The sequence below is a fragment of the Coffea arabica genome, chromosome 11e, assembly GCF_036785885.1.
Source record: "Coffea arabica cultivar ET-39 chromosome 11e, Coffea Arabica ET-39 HiFi, whole genome shotgun sequence".
In the NCBI taxonomy this organism is placed as follows: Eukaryota; Viridiplantae; Streptophyta; class Magnoliopsida; order Gentianales; family Rubiaceae; genus Coffea; species Coffea arabica.
The window spans coordinates 16879059-16900748 of NC_092331.1; the positions used below are offsets into that span (position 1 = coordinate 16879059).

Here is a 21690-nt window from a genome sequence, read left to right on the forward strand (position 1 = left end):
AAAATCTCACAACAAAAGGCAGAACGTGCATACCGTCCCCACGTGTCTAAACTCTAGAAGCAGCGGAAGTTATTAACTTTGAAAGAGAGATCAGATGCGTTAGCTTGCTATACTAAAACTGTAAACCATCAACAACTGTTTCACTAAGCTTCCAATTACCCGCTCCCTGGATTGCATCTGATGTGAGATCCATCTCCCCCATTACAACCCTTCAAATTTTTTAAGGTTATACAAGAGGTGAAAGCTTTAGCTGAAGAAATTACCTGCAAGGCAAGGAAGACTTGACACAGCCAACGTTCCATATGAAGGAGCATAAAAGGTGTAAGGATTAAAAGGGCGTTCAGATGCATCTCTGAGCTTGGAGGACCGACCAGAGACTTCACCAAAGAAAAAAAAACACTACCACACCATCTTGCTTTTAAAACGAAAGCATTAAACTTCTCAACACAGCTACTAATCACTGAATAACACTTAATTTAATGTAAACAACATTGATTCATCATTCCTTAAAGCCTAAAAAGTCTTCAACAAGCATCTCAAAAACACAAAACTGATTTAAGGTTAACATCAGAACAATGTTTGCATTTCAGATCTGCAACACGTAATAAGAACAGACATGAAGAGAGCCAATCATCGCAGCCTCCTTGCTTCTCTTTCAGACTCTAGCAGAGTGAGGACATCACCCTCCCTGACTGGCCCCTTGACATTCCTCATGATGAATCGGTTCTGGTCATCAAGAAACTTGACTCTCACCTGAGTCACCTGCCCTCTGGATCCAGTGCGACCCATCACTTTCACAACCACAGCATGCTTGATCTGAGAATCCATTCTGCAGAATAACAGACGTACTTTATTTCAGAAAACTAAGATTAACTACAAAGTATGGATAAACAAAAATAGAGAAGGAATTCATCCATTCCATCTAGACAAAAAGCATCAGTGAATCACACAAAACAGTCTATTTCGTGCTGCAAAATCTACATTAACTTTCTAAAGATACGTTATGTTTCATACTTGAGCCGTGTGTGTGTTCTGACTGAGTACTCCGGGCAACACATAACATCCATCAAGTAGAGAGCAGTGTACATAACCATAATTTCATATACAAATAGTAAAATTAGATTAATTCAAAAGCCACTTCTCAGAACAACACTATAATCCAGAGATCATTTAAGAAGTCTAAAGAAAACAGAGCAATACTTAACCTTCATCAAATTCAACAAGGGCACTTCTCAAATCAACATTGTATTCCGTAGATCATATTAGAAGCCTAAAGCAAGCAACCCATGAAGCAAAACAATATTATATCACTTGAATCGCCAAAAATGTTTGGCTGAAATCAGCTCTACCAAAGAAACTACCAATCTAGAGTATTCATGCCTTATAAGATTGCTGTTATTAAACAAGGAAAGCAGTTTTTTTTTTTTTGTTGGGGGGGGGCGGGGATTTTTTACAACAAATGACAAGAAACTACAGGACTCCTATGTTTTCGCCGCTGCAAGAGCATTTTACCCCAAACTAACTACCCAACCAAAAAATTCACAAGATTTAAATAATAAAGGACCATGAATCATCGAAAGCCCAAAGAGATTTCTCATACATTATATAAACTTTACAGTAAGAGATTTCTCAAAGTAATTAACATTTGAAAAAAAACAGACTATGAAATTAACCCAAAACAAGCTGCAATATCGCCAACAGAAACTATATAAAAAAAAGGAAGAACCAATGAGTGCAAAGAATAGGGCACTAACTACTAAGTTCACTGATATTATTACTAATTAGCAAAAGAAATAAATCACTACCATCATGGAAATGACGAAAGGGAAACAGAAATCAGTGAATCGATGTACAGAAAACGAAAAGGAAGAAGCTTAGAGAAAAATATTCAGGAGCTAACCTGTCGAAATCGGAGACGAGAGACGGAGGCGAAGAGGGATTCGAGAGAGATGGGGCGGCCGCCGAATATGAGAGAGCTGGAGAGCTGAAACTGGGGAATGGGGATTGAGTAAAACCCTAAATAAGCCTATATAAGTTGCAGCTCTAAGGCCATGTTTCGCATTTTATTAAGGGATATTTTAGAAACCTCCCCCAGGTTTCTAATAATTTCACTTGACTCTTTTAAAATTTAAAAATTTACACTTACCTCCTTTATCCACTTAAAATGATATTACTAACCTTAATTTTTTTAATAAAACTCCCTTGTTGGCTGTTGCCATGTTTATACAAAGGATGGAATTATAATTTTTTTTCTTTTTTCCTTCTTATTCATTTTTCTAATATTTCATTAGAACTATAGAAGAACTATCAATGTTATCCCTAATATCTATCTAGATCAAACGTTGAACAAGTAATTTTTTTTTATAACTTTTAATATCATCCAATTTTTTTGTATCAAAATGAAAATAAATCAAGAATAATTAAAACAAATTGCCCAAAATCACTTCCAAACTACAGTAGTTCCTTCACTAAATTAGTCCATAAACTTTTATTAAAAATCATAGTCCATAAACTTAAAAAAAAAGATAGCACTTTATTCTCTATCTTAAAAAAGAATTTATATCCTTAATAAAGCACTATAAACAAATAGCCTATTATATCAAAAGATTTATTATTATAGTTGATTATTAATTAACAAATATTGACATGAAAAATTTGAGACTCTTTTTCTTTTATAATTGTGCCAATTACTTTACAATTGTTTAGAAGAATAAATTAAACTTTATAAGATAAGGGCATTTTAGAGTATTTATTAATTTTTTTATCCTATTTTAAGGTTTGGTTACCAAAGTGTTAAATGAAAGAAGGTAAATATAATTTTTAAAATTTCAAAAGAACTAAGTGAAATAGTCAAAAATCTTAGGGGAGATTTCTGAAATAATCCCTTTTATGAAAGAAACGAAAGTAAGGGAAAATGAAAAGGCTATTGGATTGGTTTTCTTTTTTTTTTTTTTGCCTTTTTTGGATAAAAAAATCAATAAAAGGGGAAAGGAAAGACTTACTGCCTCGATAATAGCTCATTTCGTCCTCCAATTTTTCTAACATTTTTTTTAAAGGTCCAATTTTTTCTAATTTAAAGAATTCAATTTTTAAATTTTTATTTTGGTTAATTGAGCCTCCAAACTATGTGGCTATTTGAATAGTGAGTTTTTCGGTTGTTTGTCTAAAATTTTACTGTAATTTACTGTAAAATTTATAGAAAATTTTTTAATGTGTGTACATTTTTTTCTTTTCCTTTTTCTTTCTTTTGTTTCTTTCTTTTCCTTTTTGTTTCTTTCTTTCTTTTTTCTTTTCTTTCTCCTCTTCTTCTCTTCCACCCCATCACTGCTCTTCCTCCCTCTGTGACGACCCCACTTCCCCCTAAGGCGAACCAAAGGGTTCGGCGGCCGCCTGCCCAGCTCTCGCCGGGACTCACTACAAAACTCAAGCATGAATATAATCGATGGTTCTTAAAAGCTCAAACGGAGTATAATATATCCACCAGTCCAACATACCAAAGTACAAGTCCAATACTTCATCTAAATTGTCATACTAATAACTTAAGTACAATCCTTATGTTTGCAATTCAAATCATTCTTACAAAAGTATAATCCCCAAAATATCATGAGATTTACATTCACTTCAACCACAAGTACATCATACCAACAAGTTTCACAAATCTTTCAAAACAACCATTACATTTCATAAAGAAAATCAATCACAATCCAGATAAAGGATAATCCACGGTACTCCAAATCCTTGCGCTTGAGTAACTATCCTTCTCGAGCCCTGCATAGAACTAAAATATTTTTGGGGGTGAGCTAAAGCTCAATGAGGTCTCAAAAGGGAAAATCAAGTATTTATAAACCAGTGCGTAAGCGTTACTTTGGAAACACATGTAGAAGTAATACTTTTGTTGGCAACTTTATTCTGAGTACAACTCATAAATCATTTAAAAACCACTAACGTACATTTGGAATGCATGATCACATAAATATATTTTCATGAATTTTAGTCAAACAAATAGTGGCTCGTCCGACTAGAAGAACATTACAAGGATTGCTTCGTCTCAGAGATTAATGCTCATGAGGAGTCTTACCCGAGAAATGTCAACTAGGAGAGCAATAACAGTGTTAATAATAAAGCAAACACAAAAGGATACAGTACTCAGTCCACTTCCGTCCTTATAACTCCCATAGGTAACTCCTTCGGTTGACTGGCCATCACCTTATCCCTCCAGTGGTAATACTCGAGTATACCATAATACAGTGCCCAGGGTTATCAACCTATCCGACCGAGTCCGCTTCTGGCTCGAATAGGTGATAACGAAGGGGAGAAGGCCTTGTTCAGCCAATGTGATAAAGTACACATGGCCTACAACATACGCAAATAACATATAAACAATGAAATATTGAACAGTTAAGCAATACAACTATAGTTAGGTCGAGTGCGATAAAGTACACACTCGCCTAGAAATAAGTACTTTTCATTCAAATGAACAAGTTTCATCAAGTATTAGACCACTTAGGCATGAAAGAAGCACTCATCAAATCACATCACGTAAATATATATAAGCAATTTTACAAGTAGTGGTTATAAAAGTTCGAGAAGCAATTTTGTGCAAAACAGTTTGGAATCCCTCACCGTAATCCGGAGCAAAGCAAGAGCAAAAGCAGGAAATTAAAAGAGCTTCTCGGTGTCCTCTGAATCACCTGAGATTAATCACAATTACAAATTACCTAGATGCTCGATTAAGGCGAATAAAGAAAACCTCTTAGATACACACACTCAAGCCTCAAGCTCAAACAAATTGAAATAGGAAGTTTTAACTTAATCATTGGCATAAAACCAAAAGGAATTTAAAAGTCCCATTTCCGAGATAAATCGTGGCAAGGACTATCAATTTCAAAAGAAGGGTAAAATACTTAATTTGGCACGGAAATCGAGAAGGTGAAAAATGTATTCGTACTAGAAAATTTTCAATAAAAGCTCAAGTACTAGAGTATAAATGAAAAAGAATCATGTTTCCTTGCCGGGCAAGTTTTCTACACTTTTCATTTAAATTTTAAATATTAACGCGCTATTCTCAATCTCTATAACTTGATAGTAAGATAAAATAATTCCACAAAGCTTGATTTAAAAGTACTCAAATTCAACAGACCAAAACGGACTTCACGATTTCAAATTATTTGCACATTGTATTCCTGGTTGCCAAAATAGCTAAATCACAATTCAAACATCAATTTCATTAGGGCTTCATCAATCATTAGCCCTAGGTCTCCACAGATTCAATTCCAAATAAAATTCAACAAAGGAAGTCCAAGGTATCAAGACAATCCAAAACGCAAACCAGGGAACTTCCAAGCACATTTTAGCCAACTACTTGAACAATTTATTAAAATTAAATTCTTGCAAAAACTACTCAAATGGCCAAGGGCTTCATCAATCATTAGCTCTTGGTATCAAACAAATATTTCTTACAACAAGTCAACTAAAAGTTTAACTCAAGCATAGAAGAAAGTCACGGTTAGCTTACTCACAAATACACTTAGGAACTCAGATTTTCTTTTCTTGTTTCGATAGTCAAGAAAATTCCAGTAAATTTCAATCCAAGATGTCCAACTTTTACTTGCTAGAAACACCAAACGTATAGCCTATAAGCTGTCCAAACCAAGCTAAAATAAATAATGCACAAATCCAGCAAATAAATCCACCAAAAGTCCCAACCAGTTCGGTCATGCTGGAAAATATTTTCCTTCAAAAATTGCTTTAGTTCATGTTCCACAAATCAAACAATTATGAAAATTATACTGTTGTAGAATAGATTTTTAATACTATCACATCCCAGAAGACACTTTTCAGAGATTCAAATCACAAATAGGCCAAATATTCGATCCAAGTCAAGAATTCAGTTTCCTGAGGAAACAGGACATTCAAACAGGACAGCCTACTTTGAGGAATCACGGACAGCAGTACACATGGAGGAAAAATATGAAATTTCTACAAAACAAAGGCCCATGACTCTAGTTTCAAATGCCACTGACGCCACCTCAATCGGATTTTCCTACACCAAGATATAAGCATTTTACTGAGACTGGTCAGAGAAATCCGAAAATCTGGAAACTCATTTTTCACTTGTGAAAAACTCCTTTTTCTCTTTTAAAACCATAAGACTCTTATTCAAACCATCATACATTTAAGTATGACATTCATACCAGCATATACCAAAGCAAATAACGCTTAATTCCAATAAATTATTCCACCAAAAAGTCCCCATAAATCTGTCATCAGCTAAGATAAAATTTTCCAGCAATTGATAGTTTATTTATATAGCTTTTGTTCCTAGTTTTCTTCAATTCTTACCTCAGCTCAACATGCAAAAGGTGATTAGCAAGCCTCAAGCAAATCTTAAACATCCAATACGAAAATCTGAATTGAAATTCGAAAACAAAACTAATTAAATGCTCACTTCCTTCTCTCGACCAAGCTGAAATATTTTGCAGCAGAAAATTTCCCTCGGTTTCAATCCACAATTCAACTTTTCCTCAGATTTTCTTCCATTAAGCTTCACTTAATACTTAAAGCTAACAATCTATATGCAATTCATAACAAAATTTTCCATTTGACAGCAATTACAAATGCAAACAAACATGAAGTCTCTCGGCTATTCCAGAAAATTTCCAGCAGCTAAGTTAGACGCAAATCTGGATTTTCTTCAGCTAAAACCTTGTATTAGGTACTCAAAACCAACATGCATGACTAATCAATGTATTAATTATCAGTCCTAGTTCAAATTAGGTTCGGTCATCAACAACATTCAACCACAAAACCAGAATTTTTGTTCACTGCTCTCGGATGAGCTTGCATGAAGCAGAGTCGTGTATTATTTTTCCCTTCTAGCATAATACGGCTAATTAACTTCATGCATGGTTTAAACTTCTTGTTTTCAGTTAGTTAAACACATTTCTAAGCTCAGATTATCACAGATTAGCTAATTAAAGTTACAAAAATCCAGCTCACACATTCAGCAGCTTCAATTCATTCCAAACCAGATTTCTTAAGTCACAATTCTTCAGCTAACCTCACCAGTCCACATGCATGCTTATAGACAGGTTCATCATCCCATATACATCTCATCTAAGTTCAGAAATTACCTTAGCTTGAAGTCTAACACACACGACTAGCGGCTGCAAAACTCTTCCTTCTTGGTCAGACCAGAATTTCAGTCCGTCCACTCCTCCTTTCTCTTGTCCAAGCTTGCGACTGAAATGGAGGATGTTTAGCTCACAGCCCTCTTCACTACCTCACGGTTGGATTGGGTATAGAGCAGCGGTTCCATTTTTTTTTTTTTTTCTAGCTCACGGATGGAAGGAAAGAAAGGTTGAGAGCTCGGCTCTTTTCTCTTGGACACTCCGCCCGCAGCTCACGGCAGGAGGGAAATGGAAATGTGATGTTGTAGTGTGGTGGTAGATTGCAAATGATAACGTGGAGGGTGTGGTTAGTGGAATGTATATATTGAGATGTTGAGAGTGGGGTTGAGTCGGCAGAAATTGAGAATTGTTTGGAATTACATTTGTTCAAGAATCATTTCTTGGTTACATGGTGAATTTTGAATTGGAGAAGGGTTATTTTGGTCCTTTCACATTTCATCCGAATTTCCACTTAAGCCCTCAATCCTAAACTAAATCCAAAATTTATCCCAAATGTAATTCGAATGCCTACTAGTATACTAATCTCGCAAAAATTAAATTATCGAGATTCAACGTCCTAAGGGTAATTATAAAAAGTTTTGACTTAAAACGACTCGCCTTGATTCTAATTTCGCCTTAACACCTATCGTTATTAATACTTAAAATTAACTTATTGAACTCAAGGAATTAAATAAAAACAATGGCACACTCAACGTCGAGAATTATTAATTTAGCTTGGCAAAAATTCAAATAATCTAATGTTTTGCACAATTGAATTATTTGTAATCTATAATAAATTATTTTTGCACACTTATTTAAGATCAAATAATAATAAAGTTTATTAAAAATCTATAATGCACATAAAATTTATTTCTACGCACTTATTTAAAAACAATTAGATTTAATGCTAAAATTTATTTAAGCATTAAGAATGCAAATGAAATATGCATAGGCTTATATATATTTTTGGGGTTCTCACACCCTCCCCATTGTCGATCGCCATTGCTGGCACTAGACGTGTCAATGGGTAGGGTTTTATTCAAATTCAACCAAAACTCCACCCCATAACTACTCTTCCCTTCTCTCTCCCTCCATACTATCAGATAGAATGCATAATTGCTATTAAATTTGTGAATATTTTTTCTTGATATTTGCCGAATCTTGCATTATTTGGCAAATTCCACTTATATTTAGTGATTGATATTAATTGTAGAAGAGTGAAGCGAAAAAGTAGTTGAAGGGGGCAATTTTCTAGTATATTATAAACTAATTTGGTGGTGGCACGATCAGGATTTGCTTTGAAGTCCAGAAAACTCAGGAATTTTTTTGTGCACGGGAATTTCCAAGTTCGAGTCAAACTTTGGACAGTGTTTGGTTGAAGATTTTGGAAGTTATCTTTATTAGTTGTAGTATTTGGTTAGGAAACATGAAATATTATCTTTTGTAATTTCTTTTTATAAAAAGGATATAACGACCCCATCTTCCTCTAAGATCAACCAAAGGGGGCTCCCTACTTAACTCTCGTCAGGACTCAAACTCTAACTTGCCCACAGACCTTGGTTATAAGCGCAACCACTTCAAAAGCTAGAATCACATCTCCAAAACAGTAACAAGAACCATTCTTCAACAACTACATGAGATAGTGATCACTTCAATCTTATGGTACATCATTGGCTCATAATTACAAAAGTCGAGTTTTCAAACTTGCAAGTCATAAACAAACTGAAAAGTTGATACTATTATACAAAAGCAAAAGATTTAGTTAAAATTCGGCCCTTCACAATCAATTGCCCAACTTTTTGCCCCTTGTAAGGAAAACAAACTAAAAGGGTGAGTTTTCGCTCAATGAGGTTTTAAGAAGGTCGTGCAATCAATAATATAATACACAAGCTACAAAGAATGTAAAGTACCATAAGATAGAGCAAATACACTTCAATCAAGCATTAACACATTCACTTAAAAGGATACGGGGCTCTCATGAGCTTGTTCAAGTAGTTTAATCAAGATTCAAGATCTCCGTTGATACTCCGTCAACTTTATTCCATATTACTATCAAATAATTCACCACTTCACGTCATTCTCCAACCACCGTTCAACCCCCTATCAGCTCGCACGTCAAATTCAAGAAGGGTAATACTCGAGTATACTGGTTCAAGTTCAAGCTTAAAAGCTCAAAACCTCAAGTGCAAGTTCAAGTTCCAATCCAAATGACAAGACCCATGATTCATTGATCTCATTGACCATGGCCTTGCCGGCTTGACTCGACCAACTAATCATGGGGTTTGGGACCCCAAGCACGCAATGGAGTCAATGAGATAACAACCCAAATGACCATCAACTCAAGTACAAGTAAAACAATTCATTTAATACAAATATCAAGAATCTAGCCATAAAGAATCGAGTATGATAAGGTACATTCTCGCCCAGGCAAAATCAATTCAAGGGCAAGTATCTCAATCAAGCAAACATGTCATTCAAGTAAGGAAACAAGGCAAGTAAACACTTCACAAGCACTTAGAATACTCACCACTGAAAGCAAAGTTTAAATGTCCACCTCGGGTGCAACATCGGCCTCACTTCCAAGTCCTAGAATTAAGTAAATGGAATTCAATAAGATCCACTAATCCAAACCACAACATTTAAATGAAACTACTTTCAAGTCCCAACTAAAAAATCTCAAATTTTTTGATTTTTCTGACTCACAAGCTCTCCCCAAAATGCATGGTTTCTTGTTCAATTCAAGGGGAAAATCCAAACATGTTAGGTCAATGATTCAAGTAAAAGATAGTGTGAAAATATCTCATTTTCATCCACCAATTAGGGCTTAAAACTGCCCAAAATAGTTTTGCTTCTAGGCTTGAAATCCAGCACTTAAAACAGGGAAAAATGAGGTTTTCACCTCTTAAAATCTTTCATTTTTTGCTCAAATCCACCACTTATGCTAGGGTTAAGGTATAATCAAGTGTTTAGGGCATTAACAAGGCGATTTCACCACACAAAACCAAGAGTAAAGCTAAACAAAATCGCTCTCTCTTTCGGCCAGTTTTGAGTAGATTTCCAACCATGAAAACAAGGAAAGAAATGGAGTTTAAACCACTTAAAGCTCATGATTTGGTTCAAATCCAACACACACTTGTAGTTTAAAGCCTTATAGAGTGTTTTGAGTAAAATGGAGGTTAAAATCATCATGAAAATTTAGAAATCAAGGCTGAAATTCCAACCCCTGTTTTTGGCCAGCAAGCAACAAATTTCCTAATTTTCAACCAAACATACTAAACAAATCCATAAGATTTCATTACCAACATAACAATAGATATATAAAGCCAAAATCTCAACAAGAAAACTGTGAGAACCCTGAAAATATATATATATAAATATCAGTGCATATTTCATTTGCATTTTTAATTCTTTAATAAATTTTAGCATTAAATCTAATTGTTATTAAATAAGTGCGTAGGAATAAATTTTATGTGCAAAATGAAAGAATTGTGCTAAACTATTAAATTTCTCAGTTTTGTTACATTGAATTCATATTTCGAAGGTAAATTATTTCATTGATTTAACAATTAATTTCTTTGAATTTTGATAGCTAAACTTTAACCGTTAATAATGATAAGGATTATTAGGAACCCTAGTATTAAAATGCAATCGATAAAGTTTAGACAAAATCGATACAACTATATTAAACACACTTAAGATATAAAAATTTCGATAACCAAACTTTAGCGAGATTAGTGCATTATTAGGCGTTTAAATTACATTTGGGATAAATTTTGGAGTTAGACTAGAATTTAGAACGTGCGTGGACATTAGGTGAAGATGTGAAAAGACTAAAACACCCTCCACTATCTCACAAAGGACCATACAACCCAAACACTCTCGGACAACTCCCTATAATACCACCACTCCATTCGGCCAATGCACCATTCTCCATTTCAACACACAACCTCTCAAACACTCAACCTCCTCCCAACCGCGCACCATTTCCTATGTTCCATCTCACCTCAATCACAAGAACCTCCCTCACCTCGTGATCATCGACGAGAGAGAGAGAGAGTGAGCCGCACCTTGCATCCGAGAGGAAAGAAAAGAAACTCGCGAGCTTTTCGTTTCTGTTTCTGACCGCAAGCTTGAGGGAAGAAAGAGAAAGCCATGCGTGAATTCCTTCTGCTTCTTCGACCTCCACCAACCGAAAACCAGTTCATCAGTTCCAGCCGCAACACCACAATCGCCCTCCCTGCAACCAAAATCAGACCAACACTCCCAATATTTCGTGCGAGCCAAAATGAAGTTTGACAGCATCTTCGTCAAGTGAGCTGAGCATCTAGCTGAGGTAATTTCTGAGCTAGACTAAGTTATTCGGAGATAGATGATAGTGTTTAAGAGCTTGCATGTTGGATTGTGCGTCCTGATGATGAAATCAAACATGAGAAATCTGATTTGGAAGAAGAAATGGGTTTACCGAGAACAAATAGGATAATGCAGTTCAAAATTCGATCATTTGTGATAATCTGAGCATACAACGGTGATTAGCTAACTAAAACTTGGATGTTTAAACTGGTTATGGCCTTGCATGTTGAGTTGAGGCATTCGGATGAGTAGTTTAAGAAAGAAAATTCTGATGTGCGCAAGAAATTGGATTTGCCGAGAACTTGACCTGAATAATGCAGCTTTACTTGGTTTAATCCTGTTGTTCTGAGCTTATAAATATGATTAGCCAGCTAATAACAAGATGATTAAGCTCCGCACGTAGTTAGTTAGTTGGTTCAAATTAGAAAATAAAAATAAAAGGAAATCTGTTACATGCATGTTCATTCGAAACTAGCTGACCAGAATTTCTGGAAATTTTGAGGTTTGCAGCTGTTATTCGAATTTAATCTCGAACTGGGAATGTTTATTAGCTAGCTACGTGTTTGCATGTCAAAATGGAGTACTTAAAACACTTATTTAGCCGAGGAAAAAAAAATTTGATCTAAGATAGATAAGCTGCTGGAAAAATTTCGGAAGCCGCGAGGTTGAGCAGGAAATTTTAATTGGTTTCTGGAATTTTCCTCCTTGGGATGTAATGGTTTAGAAATGCATGAGAGATGTGTATTTTGAGCTGTAAAATAATCCACACTTGTTGATTTCACTCTAGAACATATTAAGAGGGTCGTGCATGTGATGTTTGGGGTAACAAGTTTATCTTATTATAGCTAAAATATTGAGATGGAATTCTTGGTATTTTGGAATAACAATTGCTGGAAAAATGTTCAAGCTGTACTCGTTGAAGAACAATGAAAGTTTGGTTGAAATCTTGGATAAGATGGTGTCACAAATTTTGTCCTTGTGTTCGTGTACATGTTGGAGATTTTAAACGTTTGAAATTTTGGCTATATTGCAATAAGAAAATAATTGTTGGATGCTAAGGGCTAATGATTGATAAAGCCCTAGTGATTTGCTGATGGAAATGTGATTTTGCTATATTGGCAAATCTGAGTTATAATGTGCTTGTGAACTGGAATCGAGAAATTCGTTTCGACCTTGTGAACTTGAGCAATTGTGATCAAGCTAATTAAATATACTTTTGCCCTAGTATTGAACGATAAAATTTAGTACTGTATAATAAAATTTAGTACGTAGTATTTTTGCCTAAACTTTACCAACTCGACATTTCCTCCTTTAGCCTAAACTAGCCTTAACAATTTTAGAAAATGATTGTACTATTTTTAGAACCTAGACTTTGTTTTACTTCCTTTTCTTTCTTCAAAATTTGCCCTGGCTAGTTGTTCTAGAGGAAAACTTGTTCAGCAAGAAAACTTACTCAAATAAAGTAGTTCGAATTGCGTTTTTAGAAGGAAAAGCATTTTTAAGGAAAACTATACGAAATATTTTACTAGTTTTAAAATTTAGTGGTTTGTCGACTTGTTTCAAGAAATAATTAGTCATACATACTAATAATTTTCCTACGTGACCCTAGAGCTGGTATAGCCAACTTATAGTCTTAAAATTTGGTATTTTAGGGTTTAGCGAGGACACGGATTTTGATTCCCAGATTGACCTTTGAGCTTCACTCCTAGGTGAGTGTCCCTGCTTGTTCCATGCCTACGTGATTAAAGTGCTTTCTTGACTCGATATGTGATAATGGCAAAAATGGTTTATGATTCATCGAAGTGAGCAGTGTGTACTTTATCGCACTAGCCTTTCGAGTGGTGACTTGTGTGAAATGTTTTCGTGAATACCTCAAGTGTTGTGACGTCGTTGGGTGAATCCCTCGACTAGTTTATCAGTGTTGTGACGTCGTTGGGTGAATCCCTCGACTAGTTTAAAAAGGGGTATACTCGAGTATCACCACCTTCGTTCTTGGTGTACGGGCCCGGGACAGGGGTATGATTGGAGGGCAGGGTTAAGGAGAAAAATAAAAGATCTACATGGACTGTAAGTAGTGAGAGTCGACGGAGGGTCAACTACGGTAACTTCTGATCAAGTGCGGAGAATGGCTCCTGAGAGCCCCTGTATCCTACCTTGTGCTGTTATACGCTTTCCTAATTGTTGAATTTTAATACTCGTTACTTGCCTTATGTGATTGCATGTTTTGGGGCACCACTGAGCTTTGGCTCACCCCACGTTATTTGTTTTCCTTGACAGGTCGTGACGATTAAGAAATCTGAGCTACTTATATTTTCTTATGAATGTATTTGAACCTCGTGATTTCCACATTGTGGGTGGTAATGTGTCTCAGTCTTAAAGAATGTACTTTTTATTTTGGATTGCCACTTGAAGCTGGAAAAGTGTAAGCTCTGGAATTGTGATTTTACGGGTATGAATTTATATATAGTTGGGCTTGTGCGACTTTATTCCTTGGTTGTAACGCGTGAGGTGTTTAAGAGCCGTCGATTGGCTATTTTAAATTACTGTTATCTCTGAAGTTAATGTGGTTTAGTTATTGACCATTTTGGAGGGAAGCGATATTGTAATAGGTTAGGATATTCTTCGAAAGGATTTGGATTAGATTGCTTGCGTGAATCCTGGCGAGAGCTAGGCAGACGGTCCGCAAACCCTCTGATTCGCCTTAGGGAGAAGTGGGGTCGTCACAGGTGGTATCAGAGCCTAGGTTACAATAGTTATTTGAGAGACACATTGGATGTGTTAGAAACCCTAATCCTCTCTAGAAGTAAGAATTGAGACTATTAGATATACCTTAAGTGATATCTGAACTAGCTAGATATTTAAGTTTTAACCTTTGAGTTTTAACTATTTTGGAGGTATGGAGAATGGTAATGGACATGCTAAAGGTAGTGGCGCGGCTAATGGACATATAGAGCCTCTTAGGTCCATCTCCTATAGGCCATGAGGCGGAGGAGCTCATACACGCTACTCTCCAGCTGATAGGCATCCCCGATGTCAGTGTAGAGCCACCCATGCCTACCCTAATGAGTTGGTGTTGTCTTTAGACGACGAGCGTCGCCATTTGAGAGACGCTAACTATACCTTGACCCAGGATGTTGAGGAGTTGAGCATCATGGTGGACACTCAGTTTGACCGTATAGCTGAGTTAGAGCAGAGGTTAACAGCTGAGCATGCTAGGTTGGAGGCTGCTCGCGGTGAGATAGGGAGACTGAGGTCTCAAGTGATCCGATTAGCTGAGGGGATACGTGATAGGAGTGCCGGTATCAGGGCTGATGCCACTATGATGATGGACGAGGCTACGAGTATTCTCCAGGGTAATGAGCGGGCAGGTATTGAGGAGGACCCGGAGGAGGATCCGGAGGAGGATGTTGCTCCTGGTAGCCCCGCTGAGGGTTAGGATAGGTTTGACTTGATTGTACTTGATGCGTAGGGTTAGGAAGGGGGGGACACTAGCTTAGATCATCAAATTTTGTCTAACTGGATGGCTTACCTTTGAGGCACTACATCCCTAATTTTTGTTTAAGGGATTATTTGTGTATATTTTTGTTAAACTTATGTGTTCTACCTTTGGAAAACGTCCCAAACCGTTATTGTATGACTTTCACGTAGAAATATATGTTAAGTGTTTTATTTTCCTTTTTCCTCCATTTCCATATTGATTTTAATCACAAAGAGAATAATAATAATCATAAATAAATAATACTTTCGCCTAATTGTCTTATCCTTCCGTAATAGGCATAATTAGGCTATGGATCGCCAAGTGATAGGAAGGAGCCGTGGGAGACCCACTAGACAACACCCGGAAGCGGGTGGTGATAGGGAACCCGAGGTCAATCAAGACCAAAGGCAAGAAGGTGTGGCCGGAGATCGAGTAGCCACCGTAATCAATCGTATCACCGATGTCTTAGAGCGCTTAACTGAACACCAAGCCTCTGGACCAGTGCATCACCAAGGAGGTCCAGCCGATACTGATGATCGGGCACTGGAGAGGTTTCTGAAGTTCGGACCTCCCAAATTTTATGGAGGACCCGAACCGAAAGTAGCTGAAGGTTGGTGGGAGAGAGTCTCCAACATTTTCACAGCCTTAAACTATGCGGAAGAGAGACAAGTGACCTTCGCCGCATTCCAGTTTGAGGGAACTGCTCGTTCCTGGTGGAACCTGGTTAGGATTAACTGGGATAGGAACCATACTCCGAGGACTTGGGCGAACTTCATAAGGGAGTTCAACGCCAAATTCCTTCCACCTCTCATCCAAGAGAAGAGAGAGGATGATTTCATCAAATGTAGGCAAGGGGCGATGAGTGTCGCCGAATATGAGGTCCAATTCACGAAATTGTCCCGTTTTCTCCTGAATTGATAGCCACGGAGCAAAGGCGTGTAAGGAGGTTTGTGCAGGAACTGAACGTGGAAATTCAGGAAGGATTAGCTGCCGTACGGATAGACACCTTTGCCGACGCTGTCGAGAGAGCCCAACGGGTTGACGTAGCCAGAGCCCAAGTGAAATCTTTTCAGGCCAAAAAAAAATTTGCTCCTAGTAGTAATCGGGAGCCGAATTTTGGGAATGCTCCACCGGCCAAAGTAAGTCGAGGAATGAGTGGAGTGATTAGTCCTGGAGCACCGCGAGGCACTCTAGCAAGAGAAGCTGGAAATAGAAATGTAGGGAGTAGAGATAATGGGACTAAAGGAGGATCAAATGGTAGAGGTCAACCTAGGAATGCCTCGCAAGGAGGTCGTGCAATAACTCCACAGGCATCTTGTAGGTATTGCAAGAGACCTGGTCATATTGTGGACGGTTGCTGGAGGAAACAAGGAAAGTGCTTGAAGTGCGGAAGCAGTGAGCACCAAATTTCCAGTTGCCAAAAAATACAAGACGGTAGCACCCTGAATGCTAGCCCAGTCAATTCTGGAGGAAGCAAGCCGAAAGTTCCTGCCAGAGTGTACGCTATAGATGACCAACCGGTACCTGATTCCTCAGAAGTCGTGGAAGGTACTCTTCCCATCTTTCATCGATTAGCCAAAGTATTAATTGACCCTGGTGCAAATCATTCATTCGTGAATCCAACTTTTATGTCTGGAATTGATATGAAACCTGTTAGATTACCCTTTGATCTTGAAGTTTGGACACCAATGGGTAATAAGAATGTAATCACTAGCTTAGCTTATAAGAATTGCGAATTCTGGATCGGAAAGCGAAAAATGCTAGTGGATCTAATCAGTTTGGACATAAAAGGTTATGATGTTATTATAGGAATGGATTTCCTATCCCATCATCATGCTAAACTTGACTGTAGAGCAAAGGTGTTAGAATTATGGATTCCCGGGGAAGCGACTTTGAAATTAGATGTGAAAGGTAGGTTAACATTGTCTGCTATGATTTCGGGAATACGGGCGAGGAAAATGTTGTCTAAAGGAGCGCAAGGTTTCCTAGCCTTCTTGATTAATGCTCCCAGTGATCAAGTGAAGTTAGAAGATGTACCAGTTGTACGGGAATTTCCGGATGTTTTTCCCGAAGAACTAAAGACTTTACCGCCGGAAAGAGAAGTGGAGTTCAAGATTGACTTGGTGCCGGGAACGGCTCCGATTTCTAAAACTCCGTACCGAATGGCTCCTGCTGAGCTAAAGGAATTAAAAATTCAATTGCAGGACCTATTGGAGAAAGGTTTTGTGAAAGAGAGTGATTCACCCTGGGGAGCACCCGTTCTATTTGTCAAGAAAAAGGACGGAAGCTTGAGGTTATGTATCGATTACCGAGGGTTAAATGAGGTTACAATTAAGAATAAATACCCTCTACCATTGATTGATAGTTTGTTCGACCAACTGCAAGGATCGGTAGTTTTCTCTAAGCTAGACTTGAGGCAAGGGTATTATCAGTTGAAGATTAAGAAGGAGGATATACCCAAGACTGCTTTTAGTACAAGATATGGACATTAGGTGAAGATTTTATGGAAGAATCACGGACTCGAGGAAGCAACTTGGGAGTTAGAAGAAGAAATGCAGGAAAAGTACCCCGATTTATTTCTTTAAAAAGTGTGAATTTTGAGGACAAAATTCATTGTAAGGAGGGGAGGATGTGAGAACTCTGAATATATATATATATAAATATCAGTGCATATTTCATTTGCATTTTTAATTCTTTAATAAATTTTAGCATTAAATCTAATTGTTATTAAATAAGTGCGTAGAAATAAATTTTATGTGCAAAATGAAAGAATTGGGCTAAACTATTAAATTTCTTAGTTTTGTTACATTGAATTCATATTTCGAAGGTAAATTATTTCATTGATTTAACAATTAATTTCATTGAATTCTGATAGCTAAACTTTAACCGTTAATAATGATAAGGATTATTAGGAACCCTAGTATTAAAATGCAATCGATAAAGTTTAGACAAAATCGATACAACTATATTAAACACACTTAAGATATAAAAATTTCGATAACCAAACTTTAGCGAGATTAGTGCATTATTAGGCGTTTAAATTACATTTGGGATAAATTTTGAAGTTAGACTAGAATTTAGAACTTGCGTGGACATTAGGTGAAGATGTGAAAAGACTAAAACACCCTCCACTATCTCACAAAGGACCATACAACCCAAACACTCTCGGACAACTCCCTATAATACCACCACTCCATTCGGCCAATGCACCATTCTCCATTTCAACACACAACCTCTCAAACACTCAACCTCCTCCCAACCGCGCACCATTTCCTCTGTTCCATCTCACCTCAATCACAAGAACCTCCCTCACCTCGTGATCATCGACGAGAGAGAGAGAGAGTGAGCCGCACCTTGCATCCGAGAGGAAAGAAAAGAAACTCGCGAGCTTTTCGTTTCTGTTTCTGACCGCAAGCTTGAGGGAAGAAAGGGAAAGCCGTGCGTGAATTCCTTCTGCTTCTTCGACCTCCACCAACTGAAAACCAGTTCATCAGTTCCAGCCGCAACACCACAATCGCCCTCCCTGCAACCAAAATCAGACCAACACTCCCAATATTTCGTGCGAGCCAAAAGGAAGTTTGACAGCATCTTCGTCGAGTGAGCTGAGCATCTAGCTGAGGTAATTTCTGAGCTAGACTAAGTTATTCGGAGGTAGATGATAGTGTTTAAGAGCTTGCATGTTGGATTGTGCGTCCTGATGATGAAATCAAACATGAGAAATCTGATTTGGAAGAAGAAATGGGTTTACCGAGAACAAATGGGATAATGCAGTTCAGAATTCGATCATTTGTGATAATCTGAGCATACAACGGTGATTAGCTAACTAAAACTTGGATGTTTAAGCTGGTTATGGCCTTGCATGTTGAGTTTAGGCATTCGGATGAGTAGTTTAAGAAAGAAAATTCTGATGTGCGCAAGAAATTGGATTTGCCGAGAACTTGACCTGAATAATGCAGCTTTACTTGGTTTAATCCTGTTGTTCTGAGCTTTTAAATATGATTAGCCAGCTAATAACAAGATGATTAAGCTCCGCACGTAGTTAGTTAGTTGGTTCAAATCAGAAAATAAAAATAAAAGGAAATCTGTTACATGCATGTTCATCCGAAACTAGCTGAACAGAATTTCTGGAAATTTTGAGATTTGCAGCTGTTATTCGAATTTAATCTCGAACTGGGAATGTTTATTAGCTAGCTACGTGTTTGCATGTCAAAATGGAGTACTTAAAACACTTATTTAGCCGAGGAAAAAAAATTTTGATCTAAGATAGATAAGCTGCTGGAAAAATTTCGGAAGCCGCGAGGTTGAGCTGGAAATTTTAATTGGTTTCTGGAATTTTCCTCCTTGGGATGTAATGGTTTAGAAATGCATGAGAGATGTGTATTTTGAGCTGTAAAATAATCCACACTTGTTGATTTCACTCTAGAACATATTAAGAGGGTCGTGCATGTGAAGTTTGGGGTGACAAGTTTATCTTATTATAGCTAAAATATTGAGATGGAATTCTTGGTATTTTGGAATAACAATTGCGGGAAAAATGTTCAAGCTGTACTTGTTGAAGAACAATGAAAGTTTGGTTGAAATCTTGGATAAGATGGTGTTACAAATTTTGTCCTTGTGTTCGTGTACATGTTGGAGATTTTAAACGTTTGAAATTTTGGCTATATTGCAATAAGAAAATAATTGTTGGATGCTAAGGGCTAATGATTGATGAAGCCCTAGTGATTTGCTGATGGAAATGTGATTTTGCTATATGGGCAAATCTGAGTTATAATGTGCTTGTGAACTGGAATTGAGAAATTCGTTTCGACCCTGTGAACTTGAGCAATTGTGATCAAGCTAATTAAATATACTTTTGCCCTAGTATTGAACGATAAAATTTAGTACTGTACAATAAAATTTAGTATGTAGTATTTTTGCCTAAACTTTACCAATTCGACATTTCCTCCTTTAGCCTAAACTAGCCTTAACAATTTTAGAAAATGATTGTACTATTTTTAGAACCTAGACTTTGTTTTACTTCCTTTTCTTTCTTCAAAATTTGCCCTGGCTAGTTGTTCTAGAGGAAAACTTGTTCGGCAATAAAACTTACTCAAATAAAGTAGTTCGAATTGCGTTTTTAGAAGGAAAAGCATTTTTAAGGAAAACTATACGAAATATTTTACTAGTTTTAAAATTTAGTGGTTTGTCGACTTGTTTCAAGAAATAATTAGTCATACATACTAATAATTTTCCTATGTGACCCTAGAGCTGTTATAGCCAACTTATAGTCTTAAAATTTGGTACTTTAGGGTTTAGCGAGGACGCGGATTTTGATTCCCAGATTGACCTTTGAGCTTCACTCCTAGGTGAGTGTCCCTGCTTGTTCCATGCCTACGTGATTAAAGTGCTTTCTTGACTCGATATGTGATAATGGAAAAAATGGTTTCTGATCCATCGAAGTGAGCAGTGTGTACTTTATCGCACTAGCCTTTCGAGTGGTGACTTGTGTGAAATGTTTTCGTGAATACCTCAAGTGTTGTGACGTCTTTGGGTGAATCCCTCGACTAGTTTATCAGTGTTGTGACGTCTTTGGGTGAATCCCTCGACTAGTTTAAAAAGGGGTATACTCGAGTATCACCACCTTCGTGCTTGGTGTGCGGGCCCGGGACAGGGGTATGATTAGAGGGCAGGGTTAAGGAGAAAAATAAAAAGATCTACATGGACTGTAAGTAGTGAGAGTTGACGGAGGGTCAACTACGGTAACTTCTGATCAAGTGCGGAGAATGGCTCCTGAGAGCCCCTGTATCCTACCTTGTGCTGTTATACGCTTTCCTAATTGTTGAATTTTAATACTCGTTACTTGCCTTATGTGATTGCATGTTTTGGGGCACCACTGAGCTTTGGCTCACCCCACGTTATTTGTTTTCCTTGATAGGTCGTGACGATTAAGAAATCTGAGCTACTTATATTTTCTTATGAATGTATTTGAACCTCGTGATTTCCACTTTGTGGGTGGTAATGTGTCTCAGTCTTAAAGAATGTACTTTTTATTTTGGATTGCCACTTGAAGCTGGAAAAGTGTAAGCTCTGGAATTGTGATTTTACGGGTATGAATTTATATATAGTTGGGCTTGTGCGACTTTATTCCTTGGTTGTAACGCGTGAGGTGTTTAAGAGCCGTCGATTGGCTATTTTAAATTACTGTTATCTCTGAAGTTAATGTGGTTTAGTTATTGACCATTTTGGAGGGAAGCGATATTGTAATAGGTTAGGATATTCTTCGAAAGGATTTGGATTAGATTGCTTGCGTGAATCCTGGCGAGAGCTAGGCAGACGGTCCGCAAACCCTCTGATTCGCCTTAGGGAGAAGTGGGGTCGTCACAGGTGGTATCAGAGCCTAGGTTACAATAGTTATTTGAGAGACACATTGGATGTGTTAGAAACCCTAATCCTCTCTAGAAGTAAGAATTGAGACTATTAGATATACCTTAAGTGATATCTGAACTAGCTAGATATTTAAGTTTTAACCTTTGAGTTTTAACTATTTTGGAGGTATGGAGAATGGTAATGGACATGCTAAAGGTAGTGGCGCGGCTAATGGACATATAGAGCCTCTTAGGTCCATCTCCTATAGGCCATGAGGCGGAGGAGCTCATACACGCTACTCTCCAGCTGATAGGCATCCCCGATGTCAGTGTAGAGCCACCCATGCCT

The 21690-nt window shown here is 37.3% G+C and overlaps 1 protein-coding gene across 1 annotated transcript; it reads right to left on the reverse strand.

Annotated features, from left to right (window-relative positions):
* Window positions 1-432: 432 nt before the first annotated feature.
* LOC113717903 (small ribosomal subunit protein eS28x) lies at window positions 433-2040 on the reverse strand. The gene is made up of 2 exons (XM_027242748.2): window positions 1901-2040; window positions 433-829 (listed from the first exon to the last, which is right to left on the reverse strand). Exon 2 carries the CDS (start codon window positions 826-828, stop codon window positions 631-633), a length of 198 nt encoding a protein of 65 aa, XP_027098549.1. The 5' UTR covers window position 829; window positions 1901-2040; the 3' UTR covers window positions 433-630.
* Window positions 2041-21690: the final 19650 nt, after the last annotated feature.